Raw genomic sequence first — 25162 nt, 5'->3', positions numbered from 1 at the left:
GAGACACAACCATTGTTTTCCTATTATCTAGTTCTTTTACCAAAACATTCCAGCTTGCTTCAAACTAGCACATACCTGAAGCCCCGACTGCTCCCAAAACAGTGGAACAGAACCTCTGATCTGCACAAAGGAGGAGACATCATCATCCAAGTAAATTGTCTGCAAAAAATAAAGAGAAGGAGTTCTGCAGTTAGACCTATCAGTCTGTGACTCCTTCACGAGGTGACAGTTTAAGACACTGAACTCAACGGGTATAAAAAGTAAACCATGTATCTGCCTGTATCCACTTACTGCTCATGCCACTTTTCCATAGTCTCCCAGGCAGTGGAACAAAGCACAACGGATTTGCTTTCACGTCACCACAGCAGAGTCAATTCACTACTCACCAGAAATGAGAGAAAACTGCACCACTGGCAAGAAGCAAGGAATCTCTCATCCACAGTGAAGACAGGTTTGATCTACTCGTGGAGACAGTCAGGAAGACCAGCCATATACTCTCCTCCCTCTGTCTCTCTCTCTCACAAAATTGAACTGTGCAAAATGTCACTGCTCCTTGTGACTGCTGATGGGTAATGTCAGGTGTGGGACAAGCTCATCTCTTACTTTATTTACTATTTCTTATTTCACTGCATGTTGTGCCTTGTCAGAGTATCCAAATAAATCTTGGTGAGGCCAGCAGCTTTGCCACTCCCATTCTGAGACTCAGTGAACAGCATGTGATCTTCTTCTTTTCCAGGAGGCTCACAGCAAGAGGCTCCAAACTCCCCATTTGCTTCCCTAGCCAGACTTCAGACTCTCGTTTAGTATTTGTATTTACAATCACTGCTAACTCTATGCCAAGAGTAAAGACTGATTTTCCCCTGTGCCTTCCCCCTCCTCCAGCCCCTGAGCAAAGAGTTACACTATATGGTAACTTAGCACAAAAGGAACTATCTTCAGATTCAGCCTGACCACAGAGCAACTGTGCAAAGCCCAGCTCATTCCTCTACCCTATACTTAGCAGAGGAATCCTGGCTGGTTTCCATGGGAGATACATGAGACACATCTCTGTTATCTCATGCATGACAATGACTCCTCTGCAGCCCTGTGGAGGAATGGTATCCAGGTCATCCAGGTAGCTGCTTCTCTAACTGCATTGTATCATTTAGCACAAGCACTGCCAGCTGGCTAGCAGCTCCCAAAATAGAAAAGAGCATGAAAATGGGTTACACTACAGCTTTAAGGTGGTTTGTGCTTTTGGATCTGCTGCTGGCTGTGCTAGCTGGGTGGCTCAGGGGAAGTGCCCTCATTTACCTTGACCTTTCATTTTTATAATCACTACCAATGCACCATTTTTAGAGCTCCATATGCAAAAAGAAGTATAGCTACACCAGGGAGGTGGGTACTTAAATATTCTGCAGCCAGTTTTATGGAGCTAACCCTCACACTTTTGCAGAGCACTTACAGTTCTCTCTATTTCACTAAGATGAAAGAATTGTCTTCCTCAGGAACATGTTGTTAGTGTTACAATGCCAGCTATCCCAGACGCTAAGCACAACTGTACATTTTGATGGTTTTAGCCTCATGTCAAGGAACTGAGAACCCTCCTCTGTTGCACCACATCCTAGCACAACTCTCTGCAAGAGATGAGGCTGCTTAGAAAAGCCTTCTTGCAAGATCTGCCTCATAGTTTGAATGACATGGCTCTAAAACAGTCTTCCAGTAGAGCTTTCTAAACACTGCTGGTACCTGAGTGCAGGTGCTTATTACCATGACAACACACTGGTGCACCTTTTCTTGCTCAGAAGAGTTTATCCTGCAGTTGGACTACAGGAGGAGTAGAACCCACCTTCTTTCTCTTCATCACATCCTCCCTGACATGGGTCACACCTAGATGAGTGAATGACTTCTAAACACTGAATCATCTTTTCACCCACAGTCGTAGACCCAGGGAAGCTAATCCAAAGGTAAAGCAGATTTGCCTAGGTCCACTGACAGACCCAGCATTATCCTGACTCAACCTAAATGAGGATCAGGTCCTGAATATACACAAAAAAGAGTCAGGCTCACTTCAAAACCTGGCAACAATCACCAACTTAGTGATGAATAAGTTGAAATGAAACAGTTAATGATGATGAATACAGAAAAAAAGCTTGCTGCAGAGGATCAGTTTTCTTCATAACCTTCAGGAACACTCCTGTTTCCATAACTAACGGAAAAATCAACAGCTCAAGTATCTCCTTGGCCATCTCTTCCAGAAGTCCCAGTAGTGAATTCTTTAGACCCACTGGTTAAATCATAATAATACTAATATCTGCAGTTAAACATCTTCCTGAGCTACAGTTTAAATGGAAAGTGTTTTATTAGTTAGAGTTTCCTCAGCCTCTCCTCATAGGGTTTGTGTTCCAGGCCCCTCACCAGCTTCATTGCCCTTCTCTGGACATGTTCCAGCACCTCAACATCTCTCTTGAATTGAGGGGCCCAGAACTGGACACAGCACTCAAGGTGTGGCCTGACCAGTGCTGAGTACAGGGGAAGAATAACCTCCCTTGTCCTACTGGCCACACTATTCTTGGTGCAGGCCAGGATGCCATTTGCTCTCTTGGCCACCTGGGCACACTGCTGGCTCATCTTCAGCTACTATCTATCAATACCCCCAGGTCCCTTTCCTCCTGGCTGCTCTCAGCCACTCAGTCCCCAGCCTGTAGTGCTGCTTGGGGCTGTTGTGGCCAAAGTGCAGAACCCTGCACTTAGCATTGTTCAATCTCATCCCATTGGCCTCTGATTCCTCAGGCCATGGGATCCAAGGATATAATTGCCAAAATAATCCTCTTGTCCCTGCCTGAGGCCACACTAAAACTTGATCCAGAAAATAATTAACCACAATAGCATCCATTCCTCTCCTGAAGAGCTATCCAACAGTCTGCAAAGTTACTGTGATAGAGAGATCATTTTCATCAATCCATGCCTGACATTCTTTTCTTAAACTGGAATAAAGGGAAGAGAATCATAGAATCAACCAGGTTGGAAGAGACCTCCAAGATCATCCAGTCCAACCTAGCACCCAGACCTAGCCAGTCAACCAGACCATGGCACTAAGTGCCTCACCCACACTTTTCTTGAACACCTCCATGGACGGTGCCTCCACCACCTCCCTGGGCAGCCCATTCCAATGGGAAATCACTCTCTCTGTGAAGAACCTCCTCCTAACATCCAGCCTATACCTATCCCAGCACAAGAAATCCATATTCATGGAACTTCCCTTCAATGCCTTGTCAAGGTTTCGGTTTTCTTCATTGAACAGTTCCATGAAGGGGAAAACAACTGAAAACATTAATTTATCTCTGGTAAATCAGAGTTGCTTTCCATAAGTCACATGCTAAGATATGAGGAATTTATCACAAGTCTTTGGAGGGTAACTGGGGGTGGACCTCAAATGTAAACAGTGACACAAACAAATGAAGAAATGAGGCTTGTTTCTCAGCTATCAGCAGAAAAGTATTCGAAGAATGCGACACAGTCTCTGTTTTAAAGGATTACTGGGGAAGGAAGAAAGGAGGAAGGGAAATATTTAAGCTATCACTGGGAAGCAGAGACTGATTCTATGAGTGCTTCAGGATTAACTGCAACACTGCAGATAGAAAGCACTACCATTCCATTACAAAATACCAGCAGCAAACCTGGAAGTATGTGCAGAGGGATTTCAAAAAAGCTCTGTTTTCTCTTCCCTTCACATTTTGTTTTTAAGTGTTTCCTACCATTTTCTCCTTCTTTTCCCTTTGTCAAGATACAAATCAAATAGGTATTTACCAGTAGCTCTTTTTTTTTAAGACAGAACTGAAGTGAGATATTTAACTTTCCCCCTTCTCAAACACTGTGAGTCACACCAGTTAAGTGAGCCCACAAAAAATGACTCATTGCAGAGCCTTGTGGCATTTTAGCTAACTCAGTGGGAGACAAAAGCACACCATCTATGCATAAAAGAGCTGCCTGGAGTTAAGACTAATTGTTTGTCCCTCTTCTAAAGACAGATTTAGAAGTAAGTCCTACAAAGGGGGAGAAAGTCCTGGCTTTTCAGAATCCTAGAGTGCTATTTATCGATGAAAGCACACAGCCAGCAGGCCACTGTACTGTACAGGCTGCAGCAAATGGAAATAAAACATTCAGCCAACATCTTACTTCATAAATGATTAGTCAGTAGTCTACTATGAAAATAGGAGAGTTTATTCTAGGGCTCTTCCTTCCTAACGGTAAGTGGATGCAAGTTTGAACTGGATCTCAGGCATCCCAGTGGTTAGCCCAACTTTGCTTTCTTAGGACAGGCAGTTGGGTAAAACCAGTGTTTATCACCACTAGCAACAGCAAATTTTTCTCCTTTAAAACCAAACAAAACCACATAACCTTTGAAAACTACAAATCTATGTTATAATTTTCAACCTACTCAAGCCTTTCACTCTATAACAATTTCACTCTTGAGCTTTTGCTCAGCCAACTGCAAAATGCTCAAAAGCCTTTAGTTCCCTCTCTGAACAGGAATAAAGCACAGCACTTCCTGTGAAGAGCCTGACCCAGCCTCAGCTAAGGGAAGGATAAGCAACCAAGTACTGTTTTGCCACCCAGCAGAAGCCAATCCTCCTCAGGTTTTCTGTTGGAATGCAAAGGCCATCTTATTTTGCATGCTAACCATTTGCACCATAATATGCTCCAGGAATAGAATTGAATGGAATGAGTTACTTCTCACCCAACTAGTGAGCAGGATAGTTGAAGCATTTCCTATAATTAGACAGCTGCTAAGTGCAGTGCTGCAAATGTGAGATTGATCTGCAAGAAAGCTGACAATGCTTTGCAATATTTTCTTTCCTCTGCATTTCAGCAAGAGAATATTCTTCAGATCCCAAGTAATGTACTTTGCACATGAGTGCTCATGGAAAGGCACTCAAATAAAATAGCAGATTGTACCAATTTATTACTTAAAATGACATATGTCCCTTTTTCTGTTCCCAAGTTCCAGGGGAAAATTCCATTTTTCAACGAGCAGACCTATCTTTATCTGCCAATGCACTGACAGACCTTCTAAGAAGTAGCTGCATCTTGGACTTGGCTTGCAGATGCTCTGGAATAGAGGCACAGGAAGAGAATTATTATTAGCAGAGAATTCAGAGGCTGACACTGAGCCTCAAACACTGCAGGGGCCCAGTGTGGCTATCAACAAGCAGAATTTGTGGAAGCCTGATCAATGTGGGAGGCTGCCAGGCCAGGCTACTGAAAAGTAAACCAGGAGAAGGAAGAATGTGAGAAAGAAGCCACCCACACCCTTGATGAGAACTCTGACCACTGGGCAGCAACAGTGTGCATGCTTCTGAGCATGGCTTGAGGATCAAACCTCACAAACTGAGCAATACCAGTCTGCAGCTCCTCCAGGCATTTGCTGAGCAACACAGCACTACCCAATCCAAGGCAGCTCTATCTGTGTCCTTAGGCAGAACCAGATGAACAGGTTAAAGCTGCACTATCAACCCAACATCTCAGAGGAAAATTTGCAAGTACCCAAATATTACTAGATTTTCAACAAACAGGTGTATGAAGACTTGCCTGTCATGCAGCAGGATAAGGGAAAGAGCAGCACCAAATGTGAGCTGCTACACTCACACAGTGCCATCAGGACATACCAGGGCTAAAGTATGGGCATTTCTGTGTGGGGATGTCACTCTTATCAGTCAGGCACAGTCCTACAGTGATGCAACTGTAATTCTTTTGTAACAAGTAATGACACAGTTAGCTTAAGAACCAATATGGTACTGGCTGGATACTGTGATACATCTCTACACTGTGTCATGTAGAGATGTATCACAGTATCACAGTATCACCAAGGTTGGAAGAGACCTCACAGATCATCAAGTCCAACCCTTTACCACAGAGCTCAAGGCTAGACCATGACACCAAGTGCCACATCCAATCTTGAACAGCTCCAGGGACGGCGACTCCACCACCTCCCCGGGCAGCCCATTCCAGTGTCCAATGACTCTCTCAGTGAAGAACTTTCTCCTCACCTCCAGCCTAAATTTCCCCTGGCGCAGCTCCCCCCTTACAAGCATCACATAAGCAATCTACTTCTATTGCATGTGCACTTAGGCAGGCACACATATATGGATAGAAAACTCATCTATGCTATACACACAGGCTTGTAGATCTGCCCAGAAGACACTGAAAAGAACTAAATTTTAGAAGCAGATCCTTGTTCTTTGTTGAAAACTGATACCAGCCATTTATCTAATCTGCTTATAGAGACATCCATTTCTGTGTGATTGTTCTGACTGCTAGTAATTACTACTTCTATTCAAGAAGGAAAAGGTGATTATAATTGAATATGAAATTATTCCTTTCAGCTGACACAGAAGATTTCAGATTTTTCAAGGTCCACTGCTTTTTGTTCATTATTAAGTTGGTAAACATTTTAAACCATATGTAACAAAAACAAAGTGACTGTTATTTAGTTTGCCTGTCTCAATCAAGCTCTCAAGTCATACTATCTCTCCCTGGAGAGCAATCTCCCACAAAACAAAAAGGAATATAAAGCAAATTCTCTTCCAAAGTGAATTGCAATGGAATTTGCCTGACTGAGAAGATGGTGGGTTTTCTCCATTTCCTTTACCAAAGATGATTTGACTCCCAACAAACACAGCTTCTTTGCTCAGCAGCTTCCTCTTAACTAGAGTCATCTGAGTGACGACAGTTCTTCTTCACCATAGCACGGCATACACTACTTACCTTCAATAAATGTTGTCCTCCCTGGTCTGTAGAAGTCCTATGAGGCAGGAAGTTAAATGTCACCCCCATTCTATAGCTGAGAAACTTACTGTGTGAAGAAGTGATGGTTTCAATGCAATAAGGCAGACAGAAGTAACTTGAAAACACGAACCTTTAGGATCACAAGATTTTCACAGTATCACAGTATCATCAGGGTTGGAAGAGACCTCACAGATCATCAAGTCCAACCCTTTACCACAGAGCTCAAGGCTAGACTATGGCACCAAGTGCCACGTCCAATCCTGCCTTGAACAGCCCCAGGGACGGCGACTCCACCACCTCCCCGGGCAGCCCATTCCAGTGTCCAATGACTCTCTCAGTGAAGAACTTTCTCCTCTCCTCCAGCCTAAATCTCCCCTGGCGCAGCCTGAGGCTGTGTCCTCTCGTTCTGGTGCTGGCCACCTGAGAGAAGAGAGCAACCTCCTCCTGGCCACAACCACCCTTCAGGTAGTCGTAGACAGCAATAAGATCTCCCCTGAGCCTCCTCTTCTCCAGGCTAACCAATCCCAGCTCCCTCAGCCTCTCCTCGTATATATCATTTTATATGATTCTAAACGACTTCCCTGAAGTCAAAAAGCAACTCCCAACTCTAGTCTTTGCTGAAAATCACCCCCAGCACCCCTAACCAAATTCTTTTACATCAGTGCATAGTTATGCCATTGCAGTGCAATGAATTCTCAATAGCTAGTTCAGCACACCTGGTGGAATGGATTAACAGAGATATTTCAAATGAACAACGAAGAAACTAAGTGTATAGATCATTGATACATGGAAAATCTTTCAGACTAGTTCTCCAACATGCTACAGCGTGGGAAACATGATGAATCTCAGAAAAAAATGTACTTTGGAATGTATGCAGAACACATACAAGTGTAATATTTATTATGGACCAGACTTGTAAACATTCTTCTATTTAATACATGGGCTCATGCTGGATAACTCAAAGCAAGCTGCACACAACTGAGAAACTTCACTGCTACATCAACATAGTCAGGTTGGTTTTACTTGAATTAGCACACAGTGCTCTCAGAATGGTTTAAACCCCAGTATTTCACTACAATGTCAACCAGCCAGACTTTCACATGAAGGAAAAAGGTTAAAGGTATAAGTGAAAACTGAGTACACGAGGAAGTCAGTGTGGTGGAGGGTCACATAGGCCAAATGGCCGTGTTTACAAGTCTATTCCTGCCCGGACATGTCCCCCCGAAAGGTGTTGTCCTGCCCAAACCAGGGGAAAACAAATTAAGGGGGACAAAGGAGCACAGTAAGACCAATGCCTTCAAGTCTGGCCTGCCTGCTTGCAAGGTTGGGGTAAACAGGTTGTGTAAGCTCACGCGCCTAGGGTGGGGATCCACCTGAGCCCCCTCCATATTTGGGGGTACCCAACCTGTGGATTTCACCTTATTTGGCATGTTTTGGCCTGCTGCCAGACTCTTATTGGACAGTATTGTGGCCAAGGACCATCAATCTCAGGCACACATCCCATAAAAAGGGCAATTCAGTGTTCCTGCCACACTCCTCCACTCGCCACTTCTAGCTGCTTCGGGGCCATTGCTGCTGCATGATTCCAGCCCACAGCACTTCACACCGGCCCAGGGAACAAACGACCAAGGCGCTCCTGGCCAGCCGCTGCTCCAGCCTGTCGCTCCCAGCTCGATCGTGCCCGTGGAGCCTTCAGACAGTGCACCCCAATAATACCTGAACCCAACTATTCAGACCCACGAGGGTCAACAGAGTGGCTTGTGCTACACATATTTGGGACCACCGAGACTGTGACTCCAGCCAGTGAGTAACTGAGCAACCTCGATTTGAGCAGCATAGACTTTCAGTGACTTTACCAGTGGCACTTTCATGCCACAAGGCTCTCTCTATCCAAAACCTTTCCAAACCTCTACCAAACTCCTGATTCCTGCTGTAAATAGACATTCTGTAAAGTAATTTCACAACCGCATGCAAAGAACTTGTGTAGGGTAGCTGTATATAAGTTTGGGGAGGGGGGAATTCTCTTTGGATATAATATTAAATTATTAAAAACCCTTTTAAATTCGGCCTCATATTTAGTCTCCCAAAACCCAAACAAAACCCCTTCACAACAGTCAGAAAAAAACCAGACCACAAAGAAACACTGAATGGGCAAGCACAGGTAGATCTGCCGTGCAGTAATATTGTAAATACTACTGGGAAAGCACTTGCTGAACTCCCTTAATTCTTGTTGGAAAGGATTAAATGTTGCACTAATTAAAGCTGAGTGGATTGAATTATTCAAAGCTATTGGATACATCCACTTACCTGCTCTGTCTCAACAAAGTTAGACACGTGTCCATCATCACTGACCCCTCGAACGTGAAAGCGGACCCCAGCTCGCTCACAGCCGATGCGAGAGATGAGGCAGACTTTTGCCTTCTGGTGGGATGCGTACACGGTGCGAATGTCCACTACGCCACACATCACTTTCAGCAACCAGTCAGAGCAGTTCACCTGGTAGTGTCTGAAGGGCACATGTAACAGCTGGTTCCTGGAAGGTTGAACAACACAGAATCATAGAATCAACCAGGTTGGAAGAGACCTCCAACATCATCCAGTCCAGCCTAGCACCCAGCCCTATCCAGGCAACCAGACCATGGCACTAAGTGCCTCATCCAGGCTTTTCTTGAACACCTCCAGGGATGGTGACTCCACCACCTCCCTGGGCAGCCCATTCCAATGCCAATCACTCTCTCTGACAACAACTTCCTCCTAACATCCAGCCTAGACTTCCCCCGGCACAATTTGAGACTGTGTCCCCTTGTTCTATTGCTGGTTGCCTGGCAGAAGAGACCAACCCCACCTGGCTACAACCTCCCTTCAGGTAGTTGTAGACAGCAACAAGATCGCCCTTGAGCCTCCTCTTCTCCAGGCTGCACACCCCCAGCTCCCTCAGCCTCTCCTCATAGGGTTTGTGTTCCAGGCCCCTCACCAGCTTTGTTGCCCTTCTCTGGACACCTTCCAGCACCTCAACATCTCTCTTGAATTGAGGGGCCCAGAACTGGACACAGTACTCAAGGTGTGGCCTGACCAGTGCTGAGTACAGGGGAAGGATAACCTCCCTCAACCTACTGGCATACATACTGCTGAATAAAACAAGACAGGCAGGCACAGGTTCCACCCCACATTTACTGATATCAGCAATAAGTGCTTTGTGACCCCTTTTCTGTTTTATCTTTAGTCAAAACCAGGGCATCAGCAATAAATCCTTGTGAACTACTACAGTGAGCAGAACATGGCACATTTTAAGAACACAACTACCACCCAGGTGTTGTCCTTACAACTCTTGTCTTATAAATTCTGATATAAATGTCACCTCTTTCAGCTCCAGATATACATTTATATCACAGTATTATTAGGATTGGAAGAGACCTCACAGATTATCAAGTCCAACCCTTTACCACAGAGCTCAAGGCTAGACCATGGCACCAAGTGCCACGTCCAGTCCTGCCTTGAACAGCTCCAGGGACAGCGACTCCACCACCTCCCCGGGCAGCCCATTCCAGTGTCCAATGACTCTCTCAGGGAAGAACTTTCTCCTCACCTCCAGCCTAAATTTCCCCTGGCTCAGCCTGAGGCTGTGTCCTCTTGTTCTGGTGCTGGCCACCTGAGAGAAGAGAGCAACCTCCTCCTGGCCACAACCTCCCCTCAGGTAGTTGTAGACAGCAATAAGGTCTCCCCTGAGCCTCCTCTTCTCCAGGCTAACCAATCCCAGCTCCCTCAGCCTCTCCTCGTAGGGCTGTGCTCAAGGCCTCTCCCCAGCCTCGTCGCCCTTCTCTGGACACGCTGAAGCATCTCAATGTCCCTCCTAAACTGGGGGGCCCAGAACTGAACACAGCACTCAAGGTGTGGTCTAACCAGTGCAGAGCACAGGGGCAGCCTTTTTCATAAATTACAACACTGTCAACAGGTTGAAAAGCCATTTTAAAATCCACCAGGCCTTTCAGGAATTTTTTTCACAGCAGAAACTAGACTCCTAAGTCAATAGAGATACTGCAAAAAAATGCTACTAAAATTAAGAGGAATGTCTGGTTTAACCTTCAATTTATTTTAAAATCAACTACCCAAGAAACCTGTCATGCCTGGGTTACAGTAATGCTAGGCTCTTATGATGGTCTTCCTGACTTTGCTTTTCAAAATGTAGCCTTAGTCAGAGATGAGGGCCAAGAAAATCCCTTTTATGTTTATTCATTGCTTAACAAGAGTTCTATACAAGAGTTACTATATATAGAGAAACCCTTGAAGACTTACTTGCTCTTATGGAGTACAGAACCTCTCTGGTCCAAGTCATTCCTACATTTTTAAACTAAATATGTAGCTGAAAAAGCAACTCTAAAGCAATTTTACTTCTTCCACCTCCTTATTCTACCTCTTTTCACAGAGGAAGTCCTGACTCAGACAAATTCCAGACAATTTTTTTTGTTGCTGCAGTTCATTTAAGAGACTGTTTGCATTGCTTCTAACCAAGGTCAACTGACCTATGCACATCATAGAACGACTTATCCAGCTGCTTACTTTTTATCAAGAATCTACTGTTTGGTCTAACATTTCTTTAGAACATCTTTTTGCCCTAAATGTGATGTCGCCATTCAGATCTGTTGCACAACAGACAGGAGATGAGAATGGAACCTCTTCAAGAGCTACTCTAGATTACCCACAAGCAGCAAAGAAGGAAAGTTCAAATATTTCTATTCCATGAAAAAAAAAGTCAAAAGACAGCACTGGTAAAAAGAGTTGCTTTAAAGTTTGTTTCTTTATTAAGGGATACTGCCAGCTTAGGAGTTTCAGCACTGGAACACAGCTTGTTTGTACCATGTGTCTGACCTAACATGCTTGGTGAGCCTGATAAGCACATTGCATAATTAGGAGTTGTAAGTAAGTTTTGTGTCTCTCCTCAGTTAAACTCAAACCACTAGATCTTATCAGTCAACAACCACATCACATTACTTAGCCTAAATGAACTGCTCTCACATGTTTACTTATCACTGATTATGAACTTTTTTGCCTATCTACCTACTTCGGGCCACAAGACTTAGCACACATTCGGGCAGCACATCCACATTTAACTCTGCCAGTTATTTTCCACCTACATCATATAACCCTCATTTATTCCCAATACAGCTATGCTTACTACATGATTTTTTAACAAGAAAAAAATTAGGGTATAGGAATTCAAGCATTCTGCCAGAACTTGTAAAGCAAGTAAACTGAATCCATCTAGGGAAGAGAAATCCCAGCAGTGTTTGTTTTCTTTCCACTTGACCATAAGAAGATTGTGAAGGCAAAGTTCCTCTCACTGAAAATGAAGATCAAGTTTGTGATCACATGAAGAACCTGAACATACATGTGTCTATGGGACCTTAGGAGATACATCCCAGAATCCTGAAGGAACTGGTTGATGATGGAACTGGTCAAGCCACTCTCCACTGAAAAGTCATGCCAGTCAGGTGAAGTTCCTGGTGGCTGGAAGAAGGGAAGCATTACACCTAACAAAGATGGAAAGGTGGACCCTGGGAACTATCAACCTGCCAGCCTCACCTCTGTGTCTCCATCTGGAGATGAAGACTGGTGACACGTGGTGTCCCTCAAGGGTCCATACTGTGGCCATTGCTGCTCAATATCTTCACCAGTGACACAGATAACAGGATCAAGTGCACCCTCAGCACGTCAGCAGACAACACTAAGCGGAGTGGTGTGACTGACATGCCAAAGGGAGGGGATGCCATCCAGAGGCACCTATACAAACTTGAAAAGTGGGCCTGTGTGAACCTCATGAGGTTCAACATGGCCAAGTGCAAGGTTCTGCACCTGTGTCGGGGCAATCCCTGGTATCAGTGCAGGATGAAGGGATTGGGAACAGCAGAGAAACACCTGAGGGTAGAGGTGGATGAGAAGCATGACCTGAGCACTCCAGATGAACTCACGAACCAGGTCAACTGCATCAAAAGAAGTGTGACAAGCAGGTCAAGGGAGCTGACACTGTCACTCTACTGTAGTGAGACCTCACCGGGGGGTACAGTGGCCCACTCTGGAATCCTCAGCACAAGGTCATGAACCTCTTGGAATAGGTCCAGAGGGATATAAAAATGATCAGAGGGATGGAACACTTTTCCTATGAAGAAAGGCTGAGAGAGACAGGGTTGCTCAGCTTGGGGAGGAGAAGGCTCTGGGGGAACCTTATTGCAACCTTTCTGGACCTAAAGGGGGCCCATAAGAAAGATAGGGACTGTACAGCCTGTTGTGACAGGGCAAGGGGTAATGGTTTTAAACCATTAAAGAGGGTAGGTTCAGACTAGATATAAGGAAGACATTTTTTACAATGAGGGTGGTAAAACACTAAAAGAGGTTACCCAGAGAGATGCAAAAAGGTTACCTAGAGAGACAGCAGATGTGCCATCCCTAGAAATACTAAGGTTGGATGGGGCTGTGAGCAACCTGGTAAGGTTAAAGATGTCCCTGCTCACTGCTGAGGGTGTGGAATAGTGGCCCTTAAAAGTCCCTTCCAACACAAACCATTCTGTGATTCTATGATTCTAAGAAACACCTTTTCTTTACTTTGTATGCACAAGAAACTAAGAAGTATATCACAGGACTCTCTTTCTGTACAACATAGTTATGCACTGAGCTGTAAACATATGCAATATTGATGCTTTCAGCATAAAAACTAGGGCACATTATTGAAAGATTAGACTACAGACTGTAAACACCTACACTTTTAAGAAACAGAAGATACTTCAACATAAATGATTGAATTTATGAACAGTTCAAGTGCAAGTTTCTATTAAATAACTTTGAAAACAAATTATTACAAAGAAATGCAGGGAAAACCATGACATGTAGAGATATATTTCTGTAAGATGAGCAAGACATTTTGTGTTTCTTTCTTCAGGACTCAGAATTTTGTTATTACAATTGTATTTCACTATGAAATCAAGCTTAATTCAGTTACTTGTTCGACCCAGGTTTATTATGAATGCATTAAGAGCACATGCTGTGCTAGTTTGAAGCTAGCTAGAATGTTTTGGTGAGAAGAACTAGATCATAGGCTGTGAAAGGAAAACAATGGTGATGTCTGCTTCCCTCAGAAGTCTCGCTGAGGAGTTTGAGAAGAAGAAATGAAAACATTAGATAACACTCTCACCATTTTTTTTCTCTCACTCTGGCTTGGGCTGCTGACTGAGCTGCATCTCTCTAACACACTCTCCACTCACCTTTGCTTCTTAACCTCTTGGCCGAACCTCTATTCTTCCTTGGGACTGGGGTAAGGTTGAGAGGGGCAGGGGGAAGGTGCAGGGGTGGTTGAGAGCCCCTCCTGGGGACTCAGGTTTCTGGGAGGGCTGTTGTGTTTCTGTATTACCTTTTCCCTTGTCTATTTCTGTCTATAACTGTATATACTGTAAATATCTGCTTGTATATTGTGCTAGTTGTAAATAAATAGCTTCATTCATATTTCCAGAGTCGACTGAGTCTAGTCTGGGTGATTTCTAAAATGGGGGGGGGGGGGGGGGAGAGAACACCCAAACCATCACACATGCCCTGTAAAATGACCTCCTAATGAAACAAAATGACAGGAGGTGCACTTGAAATGTTTGTTTTCCTCTGAGAACATCTGGCCATAACATACAGTTATAACACTAAGACCAAAGACTTTGGTATCACACATGGTACTAACCAGAAGAACGAGTTACCAGCCTCATAGTTGTTATCACCCTGTTTCTGAGCCCGCACAGTCAGGTCAAAGTTCGAGCCAGCATTAGGCCAGGAGAAATAGAACATCCCAGAGTTCAGTATTTTCTTCAGGGCACTAACACGGTCCTCCTCTTTGGTTTCTTCCTGGAGAGGACAGAAATCTGTTGCAGTAATTTTGTAAACTTCAGCGTCCAGGATTTTTCCCACCGACGTACAGCCTGTCACCAGGACCAGAAAGCGCAGCCGAGTGTTACCTAGAGGGTGACAGACGGTTGAGAAAGGGTTACAGGTGGACACAGGCTAGACCCTTTGGCATCAGTCCCGTCACATGCAATGCTGACAGGGCTCCAGCAGAGGCCAGTAACTTGGCTTATAACTGCATTTCTGAATGCCTTTTGGCTGCAGGGAAGCAAGCGCAACTGTGTAGCATTAGAGAATCACAGGGTCGGAAAGGACCTCAAAGATCATCAGTTTCAACTCCTTGCATAGGCTGGATCAGGTTGCTCAGAGCCACATCCAGCCTGGCCTTAAAAACTTCCAAGTATGGGGTTTCCACCACTTCCCTGGGCAACCTGTTCCAGTGTCTCACCACCCTCATGGTGAAGAACTTTTTCCTAACATACAATTTGAATCTACCCACTTCTAGTTTTGCTCCATTTCCCCTAGGCCTATCACTACTTGACATCCTATAATGTCCCTCACCAGCTTTCTTGTAGGCCCACTTCATATACTGGAAGGCTACAATAAAGTCTCCTCGGAGCCTTCTCTTCTCCAGACAGAATAACCTCAACTGTCTCCATAGGAGAGGTGCTCCAGTCTTCTTATCATCCTCGTGGTCCTTCTCCAGACATGCTCCAACATGTCCCTATCTTTCCTGCAAGAGAGGCTCCAGAACTGGATGCAGTACTCAACAGTCTGTGATACCTAGAGATCCCCATCCTTTGCTGCACCTGAATGTGTTTTCCCCCTTTATGAAGTGCCATGAGCTTGGTATTGGGACACTACTCAAAAATCAACTTTCACCACTCTAGAGAACATAGAGTTTTCACTGGATTTGGTTGAAGAGTAAGGCAAAAGTGTACTTGATTATACGGCAATCTCAATTAGCACTAAAAGAATTCCAGCTCTCCTGGCTGTGGAACAAAGTGTGAAATCATGAAACAGCTGAAATTCAGGGTCCCAAAACTAAAAGATAAATTCTGAAGCTTGAGAATACCACTGTAATCAGATCTCTCAGAACAGCAGGGTTCTGCTCATCTTCTCTGAAATCATAAAGTAATTAACAAACAGTAGAACAATTGTTCTGAAACCACTGGTTTTGATATGAAGAAACTGTTTGATTCACTTAAATTGGCCTTCAGTGAAGACAATGTCATCTTATTCACTCCAGTTAGTAAGAAAAGCTGGAAATGAGGCAACATTTACTACTCTAGCATAGCAGAAACAACCACTAACCTGTCAAGATCAAGCTACTTAGCTAAGAGCACAGTGAGTGTCTAGGACAGTGTGGTTTCAGACAGCAAAAGGAACACTTGGTAGGACCGCTCCACAATCCTCCACAGTGGCCTGCTGTCCAACAACACACACTGACTCTCAGACAACTCCTGGAACACCAGCAGGGGAGTCCCTCCTTCCAGATCACAAGCTGGATACAGGAACTTGAGTTAGGGGTGACTTTCTGCAGTGATGGAATATTTGTGTAGGCACGTGGGACTGGAATGGCAGGACAAGGTGGGAGCTCAGCTCTTATTCATTGCATTCTGCTGACGCTAGTTTTGTGCAAAGGTCAGTGTAGGTGGCGTTTACAGAAAAAGCTCTGTTCATCACATTTCTTTTAGTCACAAAGGTATGCTGTGCTCTCTTGAGCGTTTGCAAGGAGCACATCTGTACTTTTTCTAGATGACACCGCAGTGGAGGGTTAGAAACACACAAAACCTGACTGTTTATTCCTCCTCTGCACATGAGTGTGCATAATTACATAGAACTAAGCGTAAGAGACACATCGGTTACCGCCATGGGAGTTCATATCTGACTAAATACTGTCTTGCAGCCTCCAGAAGGAACTAGGAGGAGTGAGCTTCTCTCAACAATTACTAATAGCTTCTGTAACTTTGGTGAAAGCATGCAGAACTGATCATCTCAAAGAGACTATGTGAGAATCCAGAAACAGTATCTAGGATCACTATTAATATGCTTCAGGAACAGAAAACCAGGAGTGACAGACTTGATCAAGCAAGCTGGCTGGCTGGGATGCTGAGACAGAGAATACAAGCACTTTCATGGTTGACCTCAAACTTTCCAAGAGGGTTCAGAAGAGATCAAATGAGAAAGTCAACGTTAGCCAAAAAGAACAAAAACAACAGTGAGCTTATTTGTGGTTCTGACCTTTGAGAAGTTTGCAAGCAGCAGAAAAGAACCGAATCTAAACAAAGAAATTCTTTATTGAAGAAATCAACAAGTGGGAATAAAGCATGACAGAAAACCCAATCAAAACCACACAGTTTTGCCATCTCTACAAACTTGCTATCCTGTAGCAGAGACTCAACTGTTTTTACTACCTCCTCCATTCCACTCATTCTCAAAACATGAGACACAGCTACACATGCACAGGTCCAGCATCTCTACTTCCTCATGAGCCCAAAAATAGTAATCACAGATGAGAAGCTACCCAAAGCAGGAGACTGGTGGCTTTCTGAAGCTGTGCAGTAACCCATATGAGAAAGCTGATGTTGTTCAGCATAGAGAAGTGATGCCTTTTGGGGAGATCTTGTTGCAACCTTTCAATATATCAAAGGGAATTATAAGAAAGATGGAGGGAGACTTTTCACCAGGGTCTGCACTGCAGAACAGGAGGCAACGTTTTTCAACTGAAAGTTGACTTAGAATTAGCTATGAAGATTTTTTTTACAATGAGGGTGGAAAGACAATGAAACAGGTTGCCTAGAAAAGCTGTGGATGCCCCATCCCTTAAAGTAAGGCTGGATGGGGCTTTGAGCAACCTGATCAAGTGAGAGATGTCCCTGTACATGACAAGGGAGTTAGAATAAACAATCTTTAAAGATCTCTTTTTCTATGATTCTATACACACAGAGTTATTCCAAATTACAGAGAAGCTTTCATTAATTTTTCATGATGACTTTGAATAGGAAGAGGTTGGCAAAGGAGTTTCACACTTACAGCCTTCTGAGCTGAGGTGTTTACATCACAAGGAACACACTACAAAACTGCCAGATACAGAAACCCTACAACATCACAGGCTCAGCTTAACACAAACTTCTCTGACTTTTGAAAAAAGTTCTCAACCCTGTCCCCTGATTTCCAAGATGGTATTTTGGAATCAGCTCTGGCTGTCACTGCACTGTCTACAGGAGGAACAAGGACAAAATTAACCACAACATCCTATTAGCAGAGCTCAAGCCTGTGTCCCACTCGCTTTTACTCATCACAGAGATATAGCAGGATCCTGAGCAGAGGTAAGGCTCTCATCAGTCTTTCACCCTTTTAGAACCTCATGCAGCAAAATTAATGCTACCAAAACACTATTCAAAATATACATCGGTCAGGTCTAAGCTATATAGCTACAGACAATGAAACAAAACTTCCTCCCTCTTCCCTTCTCTTCCAGCAGCATCAGTTGATGGGTGGGAATCTCTTCTTTAAATCCTGCACCTTTTTTCTCACATTGTTTGTCCTCAAACAAGACTGTCAACACTCTTTAAACATATTGGTAACTACACTGGACAAGTTTGTGGTGGAAATGAAAACTGCTCTACTTTCACTCACACTTTCACTTAGGCATTCTGTCAGATACAAAACGCTATTCCAAGAAACAAAAGTATTACATATCCAAATAATACCCAATTTGGCAGAAATTTAACAGGAAAATGCTTCTGCTTATTTGCCCAGCCACTGGAAGTCAGACTATTATTGTGGATGTATTAAAGCACAAAAATCAGTGCATTTACTTCTAAATTTACACTTTTAAAAGTCAGTGTGGTTTCTTTTCTGGTATGTAAATGTCCATAAGCCATAATCTTTCCTTTTGAAAACAGATACTTAACATGAAAACAGCTGTACCAACCACAACCCTACTAAATGCACTTAAATTTAAGGGTAGAAATTGCTTACATTGCTATAATCAGGATAAATGCTGCTATTCAAGCAAGTGATTTTGATAAAAAACAAAATTAAAATCAACCTTGGAGTTGTTTAGCCTAGAGGAGGCCCAGGGGTGACCCCATTGCTGTCTACAACTACCTGAAGGGAGGTTGTAGCCAGGTGGGGGTTGGTCTCTTCTCCCAGGCAACCAGCAATAGAACAAGGGGACACAGTCTCAAGTTATGCCAGGGGAAGTCTAGGCTGGATGTTAGGAGGAAGCTCTTCACAGAGAGAGTGATTGGCATTGGAATGGGCTGCACAGGGAGGTGATGGAGTTACCATCCCTGGAGGTGTTCAGTAAAAGACTGGCTGAGGCACTTAGTGCCATGGTCTAGATGACTGGTTAGGGCTGGGTGCTAGGTTGGACTGGATGATCTTGGTCATCTCTTCCAACCTGGTTGATTCTATGATTCCTATAAATTGGAGATACTCTGTCATTTGGCAATTGTTCATTCAGGTAAAACAACATTCTTAGCTGACAAGAATTTACTGAAATAATTCCTTTAGTTCCTGAACAATTGATTTTTATTTTCCAGTAAACTTCACAAAAGAATGCAAGAAGCTGAATTCATGCTTTAATAAACACACAATGAAAAATGGAGGAAACAAATACATAAAAAACTCCAAACCAAATAAATAAAAAGGAAAACCAACCCAAAAAATTCTGATACTAGCATCAAATTTCCGATGTAGGTGGATTTGTGAAGCTATGACACAAGAAAGACAAGCAAACTGTGCAAACTGTGAAAATATCACAAGTTGAATAAAACAGATCAAATTGAAACACCCAGACATTCCCTAAAGCTAGACAGTATTTCCTCTTAAAACAACCAAGACTATTCCATTAACCCCCTGCAAGCCTTAACTGCAGCTCACTACCATTCCCAACTCTGCAATTATATTTCAAATTGTGATACTTCTAAGTTTCCAGTGAAACTGTTTTTATGCAGGTAGCACTTGAAGTACCAACTACAACAAAAAATATACCAGATAGTCACATCAAATCCACCTGCCAGCATGATCAAGAAGTATATTATGGGGTTACAACCTTTGATGGGAGCTAAACATTGTTTGAGGTATTTAAGCCTATTCTGTCTAGAACATCAACAGCAGCATGGACAAAAATACTAGAGCCATGAAATGTGCAATCATCCCTTAACAGTAAGCCCAAATAAATAATTTTTAAATGCTGGCAGTGCATCTTCATGATCAAAGGAAGAATTAACACCAAATCAATTTCCTAAAGTCAGTGGCCCTGTCAGTACTACCCACTGGAGCCAGTCTCCAGAGGTTCCCTGCTCTCAGAAGCTCCCTGCATATCTGGAGTAGGGTACAGGCCAAACTCCAATCTTACTTCTTGAAACAGTTATTTTTTAAGTAATTAATGTAAATATGATGGTAATTTTCTCTTGATTTCAAGTGCAGCACAGTAGCAGGATGCATGTCACACTCAGCTGACAGCTCCAAGGTGTATGACAAACGAGGCCAGCAGTAAGGCAAATAGAAAGAAACCCTAAAGGAAGGAAAAGTTTCCTGTGAAGTGATCAAGGCCCCAGGTCTGGTTTCTGCACTTCTCTTAGTCCACAGCTGATGTAGGTATTGAAACAATTTATCATATCTTGAAATACAATTTACTTTTTCCCCATTAATTTTACAACTAGTCTAATGTACAATCCTGCTTCATACTAGTCTATCTAAACTTTACACATAGATGAAAGTGATTTAGGAACAAAAGAACTGCAGTTGAACAAGATTTTAGAAATGGCCCTCATTTCCTTGGGATGCAATCTGGAAAGTTTGAAATAAATCTCTGAAATCATTTTAGAGCAAGAAGTGAAGTGCTGCTTACTGGTTATGCTTTCTACAGCAGTGCATCCACGAAAAAGCAAGGCCCATCTATTCCACCACAAACCCAAACCTTTCTTTCAAAGCTTATGGACCAAATTTTGATGTCAGGTAGATGAGACCAAATGTTTGCATGTTGTGACCAAGATCATTAATTTGCCCCATTAAAAGTATAAATAACCAGAACTTTCAAAGAAAGCTAAGAGATGTTCTGCTCACAGTGACACAAGCCTAATGCTCTTTTATCAGGCTGCACAAGGGAGGCAGAGGATGGAGAATATATTGCATAGGCACAAGACAAAAATTAGTCACATCCAGATTTTTAGAAGTCCCTGAAACCTACTGCCTCAATCCAAGTTGAACAGGAAACACAGTTCTGGTACATCACACCCCACAGTAACAAGCTGCAGTTTCTGTATTTAACTTGTCTACATGACTCAAGGCAATTGTTTCCCCTGCAATTTACAGGATGACTTCAGTGCTGCCTATTATGAATTGCAATGAAAAGGAGGCAATATTCATTTCTTATTTTATCTTTCTAAATTGAAAATATTTCAGACTGACTTTTCCTTTGAAAAATTAAGCTGCTCCAGGATTTGCTCTTTCTCCATTCCAACACTGAAATGTCATTGCTTTATGTTCTCTCAAGTCTGTTGCATCTCCACTCTGCACATACCTCCACTTCACTTTACAATACACTGAAAAAAACAATTTGCAAGACATTTTTGCCTCTTCTGTCTTCAGAATTAGCAACAGAACGTAGCTGAGGAACCAATTCTAACCTCCTAGCTGAAAGTATATGAGGAAATCTAGAACAGAATTTAGAAAAAGAAAGTATTTTCACACTACAATTTTAGCCTCACAAATGCTCTTTTTTTCTTTTCTAAATAAAATTTTGTTATAAGGAAATGCTCAAAAGAAATAGAAATCAGGCACTTATTTTGCCTTTAAAACTTCTTTCTTTCAATTACACATTGTATACGTGCAAGAGGAAGAGTAAATACAGTCAGATGAATTCAGAATGCCTCCCCAAATACAGCACCTATGTGGTGCTGGCATCGAAACAATACATTACATATGCCCCGTTCCTGACATCGGAAGCTAAACCAAACACTGCAAAGCTAGCTCTTTTAACACTTAACCTGAGATGTATTTGCCACTGCTAGATCTTCTTTGGCAGCAAAATCTTGGCTGAGATTCAGCTCAGAAACACTGTGCAATTCATTCTGCCACCATCCATATCACAGAATAAAGCAGAAGAACTCAGTGAGTCATGTTAACAGACATACGTACATAGAAGTGAATGCTATTACTGGTGGGAAACATTAACTTTCTGAGTCAGTTTCACTTATTTCATCTGCATTCTTGTGAAAAGCACGATCTGCTTTGGCAGGCACACTGTGTGATTTATTGATTCCTAAGTAGCAATATTTACAGATCAGCTGAAGTGCTCAGAAACACTTTTCATGTCTTGAAAAAAGTTTCCCCTTCTGTTCTATAAATATACTCTTTTAATATCCCAATGGAATGTACCTTCATAAATATTTGAGGTTAATTTAGTACTTGTGGTCTGTAAGTTTGAAAAAATAGTGAAACTTGTGAACAAAGTCTAAGTCTGATTGGATGTTAGGAGGAAGTTCTTCACAGAGAGAGTGATTTGCCATTAGAATGGGCTGCCCAGGGAGGTGGTGGAGGCACCGTCCCTTGAGGCCTTCAAGCAAAGCCTGGCTGAGGCACTTAGTGCCATGGTCTAGTTGACTGGCTAGGGCTGGGTGCTAGGTTGGACTGGATGATGTTGGAGGTCTCTTCCAACCTGGCTGATTCTATGATTCTATGATTCTATATTTGGTGAAGAGCTGGCAATTATGTCCTTGTTTGCAGTTATACAGAAAAAAACCCTTAACACTGCGTTCATTTCTAGTGTCAATCTTTTGTGCAAGCAGCCATTACAGACATGGAACTTTGTTATAGGTAAGATGGAAAATACAGAAAATCTAAATAGGACTGTGAAAAACCAAAGGGCTACCTCTTGAATGGTTAGATAACAGACATGCAGCCATCTTTGCTTTTTAAAATCTGTTCAGCAGCACACAGTATTTGCTTACCTTTGCCTTCCACTACAGCATGACCCTCCTGACTTTCCACTCAATCACAACTGGAAGTCTGCCTCTGGTACCCAACTCTTTTATCCAACTATCAAAAAAAAATTAATAATCCCTTCCAAAGGAAGTCCTGTGCCAAATAATTCAATGCCAGAACAAGGCAAAGGTGCAGTGATAAAGCTTAGAGAGTGAAATCCTCACACTTTTGAGGGCACCAAAGTAAACCAGGTGTTGTTCGAAACAAAGTAAGGACATAGGAAACAGAAATAAAAGGATAAAAGAGAAAAAAATAAGGCTGAGAATATATCACACATCATTTGACATCACTGAGCTTTTAATATGAAGACTAAACCTGGGTATATTTAGTGCCCCTCACATAAAATAAATTACCATCATCTGTAGTTTGAAGAGCTTGAATTCAATAGCTACATTCCTTTACTATTACAACAAGATTCATGAGATTCCTTCAAAGAAAAACAGGCTCAAGTGCCAAGAAAAACTCATCACCAGTCCTTCATTTTTAATTACATTAACAAATTCTTATTAACCTCCATAGAAATGCCTAATTAACTCCACAAGAAACAGAAACGAAATGCTCACACTCATTTCTACAGACTAGATGGATCTGCAGTCTTTAATAGGAAGACAGGAATCTATCAGATTGGAGTCACCCCTTCAGATCAAACTCAAGTCATATTACTCAACTTGTAAAATGAAAAAAAAAAGGCAGGCTATAAGATGGTACACTTACATCTACTGGTCTAAATATAGCAGTGTTCACATCACCACAGCCTTTGTCAGATTCCTTAACCCAGTCACATGGAAAACAGTCTTGTTATCCCTCCAAGTCAAAATTAAGGCTTACTGTAAGAAGACCATGGGACCATGCATATTTTTCATCAGTGAATTTGAAGCCTGCTGTGCAAGGCACTACTATCCCCAAATCAATGACTGCAGTTCTCTTCTTAAAACATGCTATTTCCATTAACATTCCTGGAGGCAGTAAGTCCTTGCAAAATCAACATTCCCAAACCTGTACAGAAGCTTGCAACAATTAGAATAAAATGCCCTTAGTACACTGCCTGAAGTTATTCTGCAACTTTTACCCATGTGAATTCACAGAATCACAGAACATCAAAGGGTGGAAGGAACCTCCAGAGATCACTGAGTCCAATCTCCCTGCCAAAGCAGGATCCCCTAGGGTAGTTCGCACAGGAATGCATCCAGGTAGGTTTTGAAAGTCTGCAGAGAAGGAGACTCCACAACCTCTCTGGGCAGCCTGTTCCAGCGCTCCATCACCTTCACCATAAAGTAAGTTTTGCCTCATGTTGAGGTGAAACCTTCTACATTCCAGTCTGTATCCATTGCTCCTTGTCTTGGCTGCTGCTGACCAGCAAAAAGAGATTGGCCCCATCCACTTGACACCCACCCCTCAGATATTTGTATACACTGATCAGCTCTCCTCTCAGCCTTCTCTTCTCTAGACTAAACACCAGGTCTCTCAGTCTCTCTCCATAGGCAAGATGCTCAAGACCCCCAGTCATCCTTGTGGCTCTCTATTGGACTCTCTCCAGCAGATCACTGTCTCTGCTGAACTGGGGAGCCCAAAATTTGACACAGTATTACAGGTGTGATGTCACCAGAGCAGAGCAAAGTGGGAGAAGAACCTCCCTAGACCTTCTGGACATACTTTTCTTGATGCACCCCAGAATGCTATTGGCTCTCTTGGCCACAACGGCATATTGCTGGCCCATGCAGAACTTGTTGTCCACCAGGACTCCAAGGTCTTTTCTCCGTGGAGTTTCTTTCCAGCAGGGCAGCCCCCATCCTGTACTGTGCCTGTTGTTATCCCCCCCTCAGATACAGGACTTTGCACTTGTCCTTACTGAACTTCATAAGGTTAATTACCAGTTGGGAATTACCCAAAGGCAACTGGACTGACAATCAAAGGCAGTAAGGACTGACAATTTGTAGCACTGCAGTCTCAGATGACCATGATTAATCAGTGTTCAAACAGGGTCTTTCAAAAAAAGAGAAAGAAATCATAGCTTGCCCTGAACAAATGTGGTATGGTGAAAAAATAGCAATTAGCTTCAGGCAGCTAAGAATGTTAGACAAAAAACAAGCAAGGAAAAAAAAAATCAAAATTCATTTAGTGATATGCTTTTGGCACAGCATATAAAGAAACAGATCTTTTCCAGAGTGTACATACAAGGTGTAATTAGCTTTCATATGTTAAGGAACTGGACAGCTTAAGCCACTTGTTGTCTTTTAGTACTGTCTGGGCATTTTATTATCTCAAGTCATACAGACAGCCACTTACCACATTTAAGCTGAAGTTCTCCCAAACAGCCATAAGCCTCCATGAGTTTTTCATACTGTCCTTTAATTGCATCCTTTTCTTCTGGAGCTGAGAAACAAAATCAAAGTCAGCAAACTTTTTCAGCCTTTATAAACTTCTCAGATTGCTACTGCCCACACCAACAAACCAAAACTACATGTGAAAAAAAACCCTATGGTATAAAGGTATGGTTAAACTGCTGTTAAGAACAGTGATT

The 25162-nt window shown here is 42.8% G+C and overlaps 1 protein-coding gene across 3 annotated transcripts in view; it reads right to left on the bottom strand.

Moving 5' to 3' along the window:
• The window catches only part of SYNJ2 (synaptojanin 2), a 76644-nt gene that overhangs the window by 41731 nt on the left and 9751 nt on the right, over positions 1 to 25162 (bottom strand). For 2 of the 3 annotated variants that reach the window (XM_064169288.1, XM_064169286.1), the window contains exons 2-5: positions 24928 to 25014; positions 14483 to 14753; positions 9076 to 9301; positions 76 to 159 (exon numbers count right to left, since the gene is read on the bottom strand). In XM_064169288.1, the coding sequence (XP_064025358.1) occupies positions 76 to 159; positions 9076 to 9301; positions 14483 to 14753; positions 24928 to 25014 (668 nt within the window). Of the gene's footprint in view, positions 1 to 75; positions 160 to 9075; positions 9302 to 14482; positions 14754 to 24927; positions 25015 to 25162 lie in introns of those variants that run through there. The other variant, XM_064169287.1, reaches the window with a different exon arrangement.

This window comes from Pogoniulus pusillus, chromosome 31 (assembly GCF_015220805.1).
Source record: "Pogoniulus pusillus isolate bPogPus1 chromosome 31, bPogPus1.pri, whole genome shotgun sequence".
NCBI lineage: Eukaryota > Metazoa > Chordata > Aves > Piciformes > Lybiidae > Pogoniulus > Pogoniulus pusillus.
The sequence above is the reverse complement of the archived record's forward strand: the minus strand, read 5'-3'. Positions and strand labels throughout refer to the sequence as shown.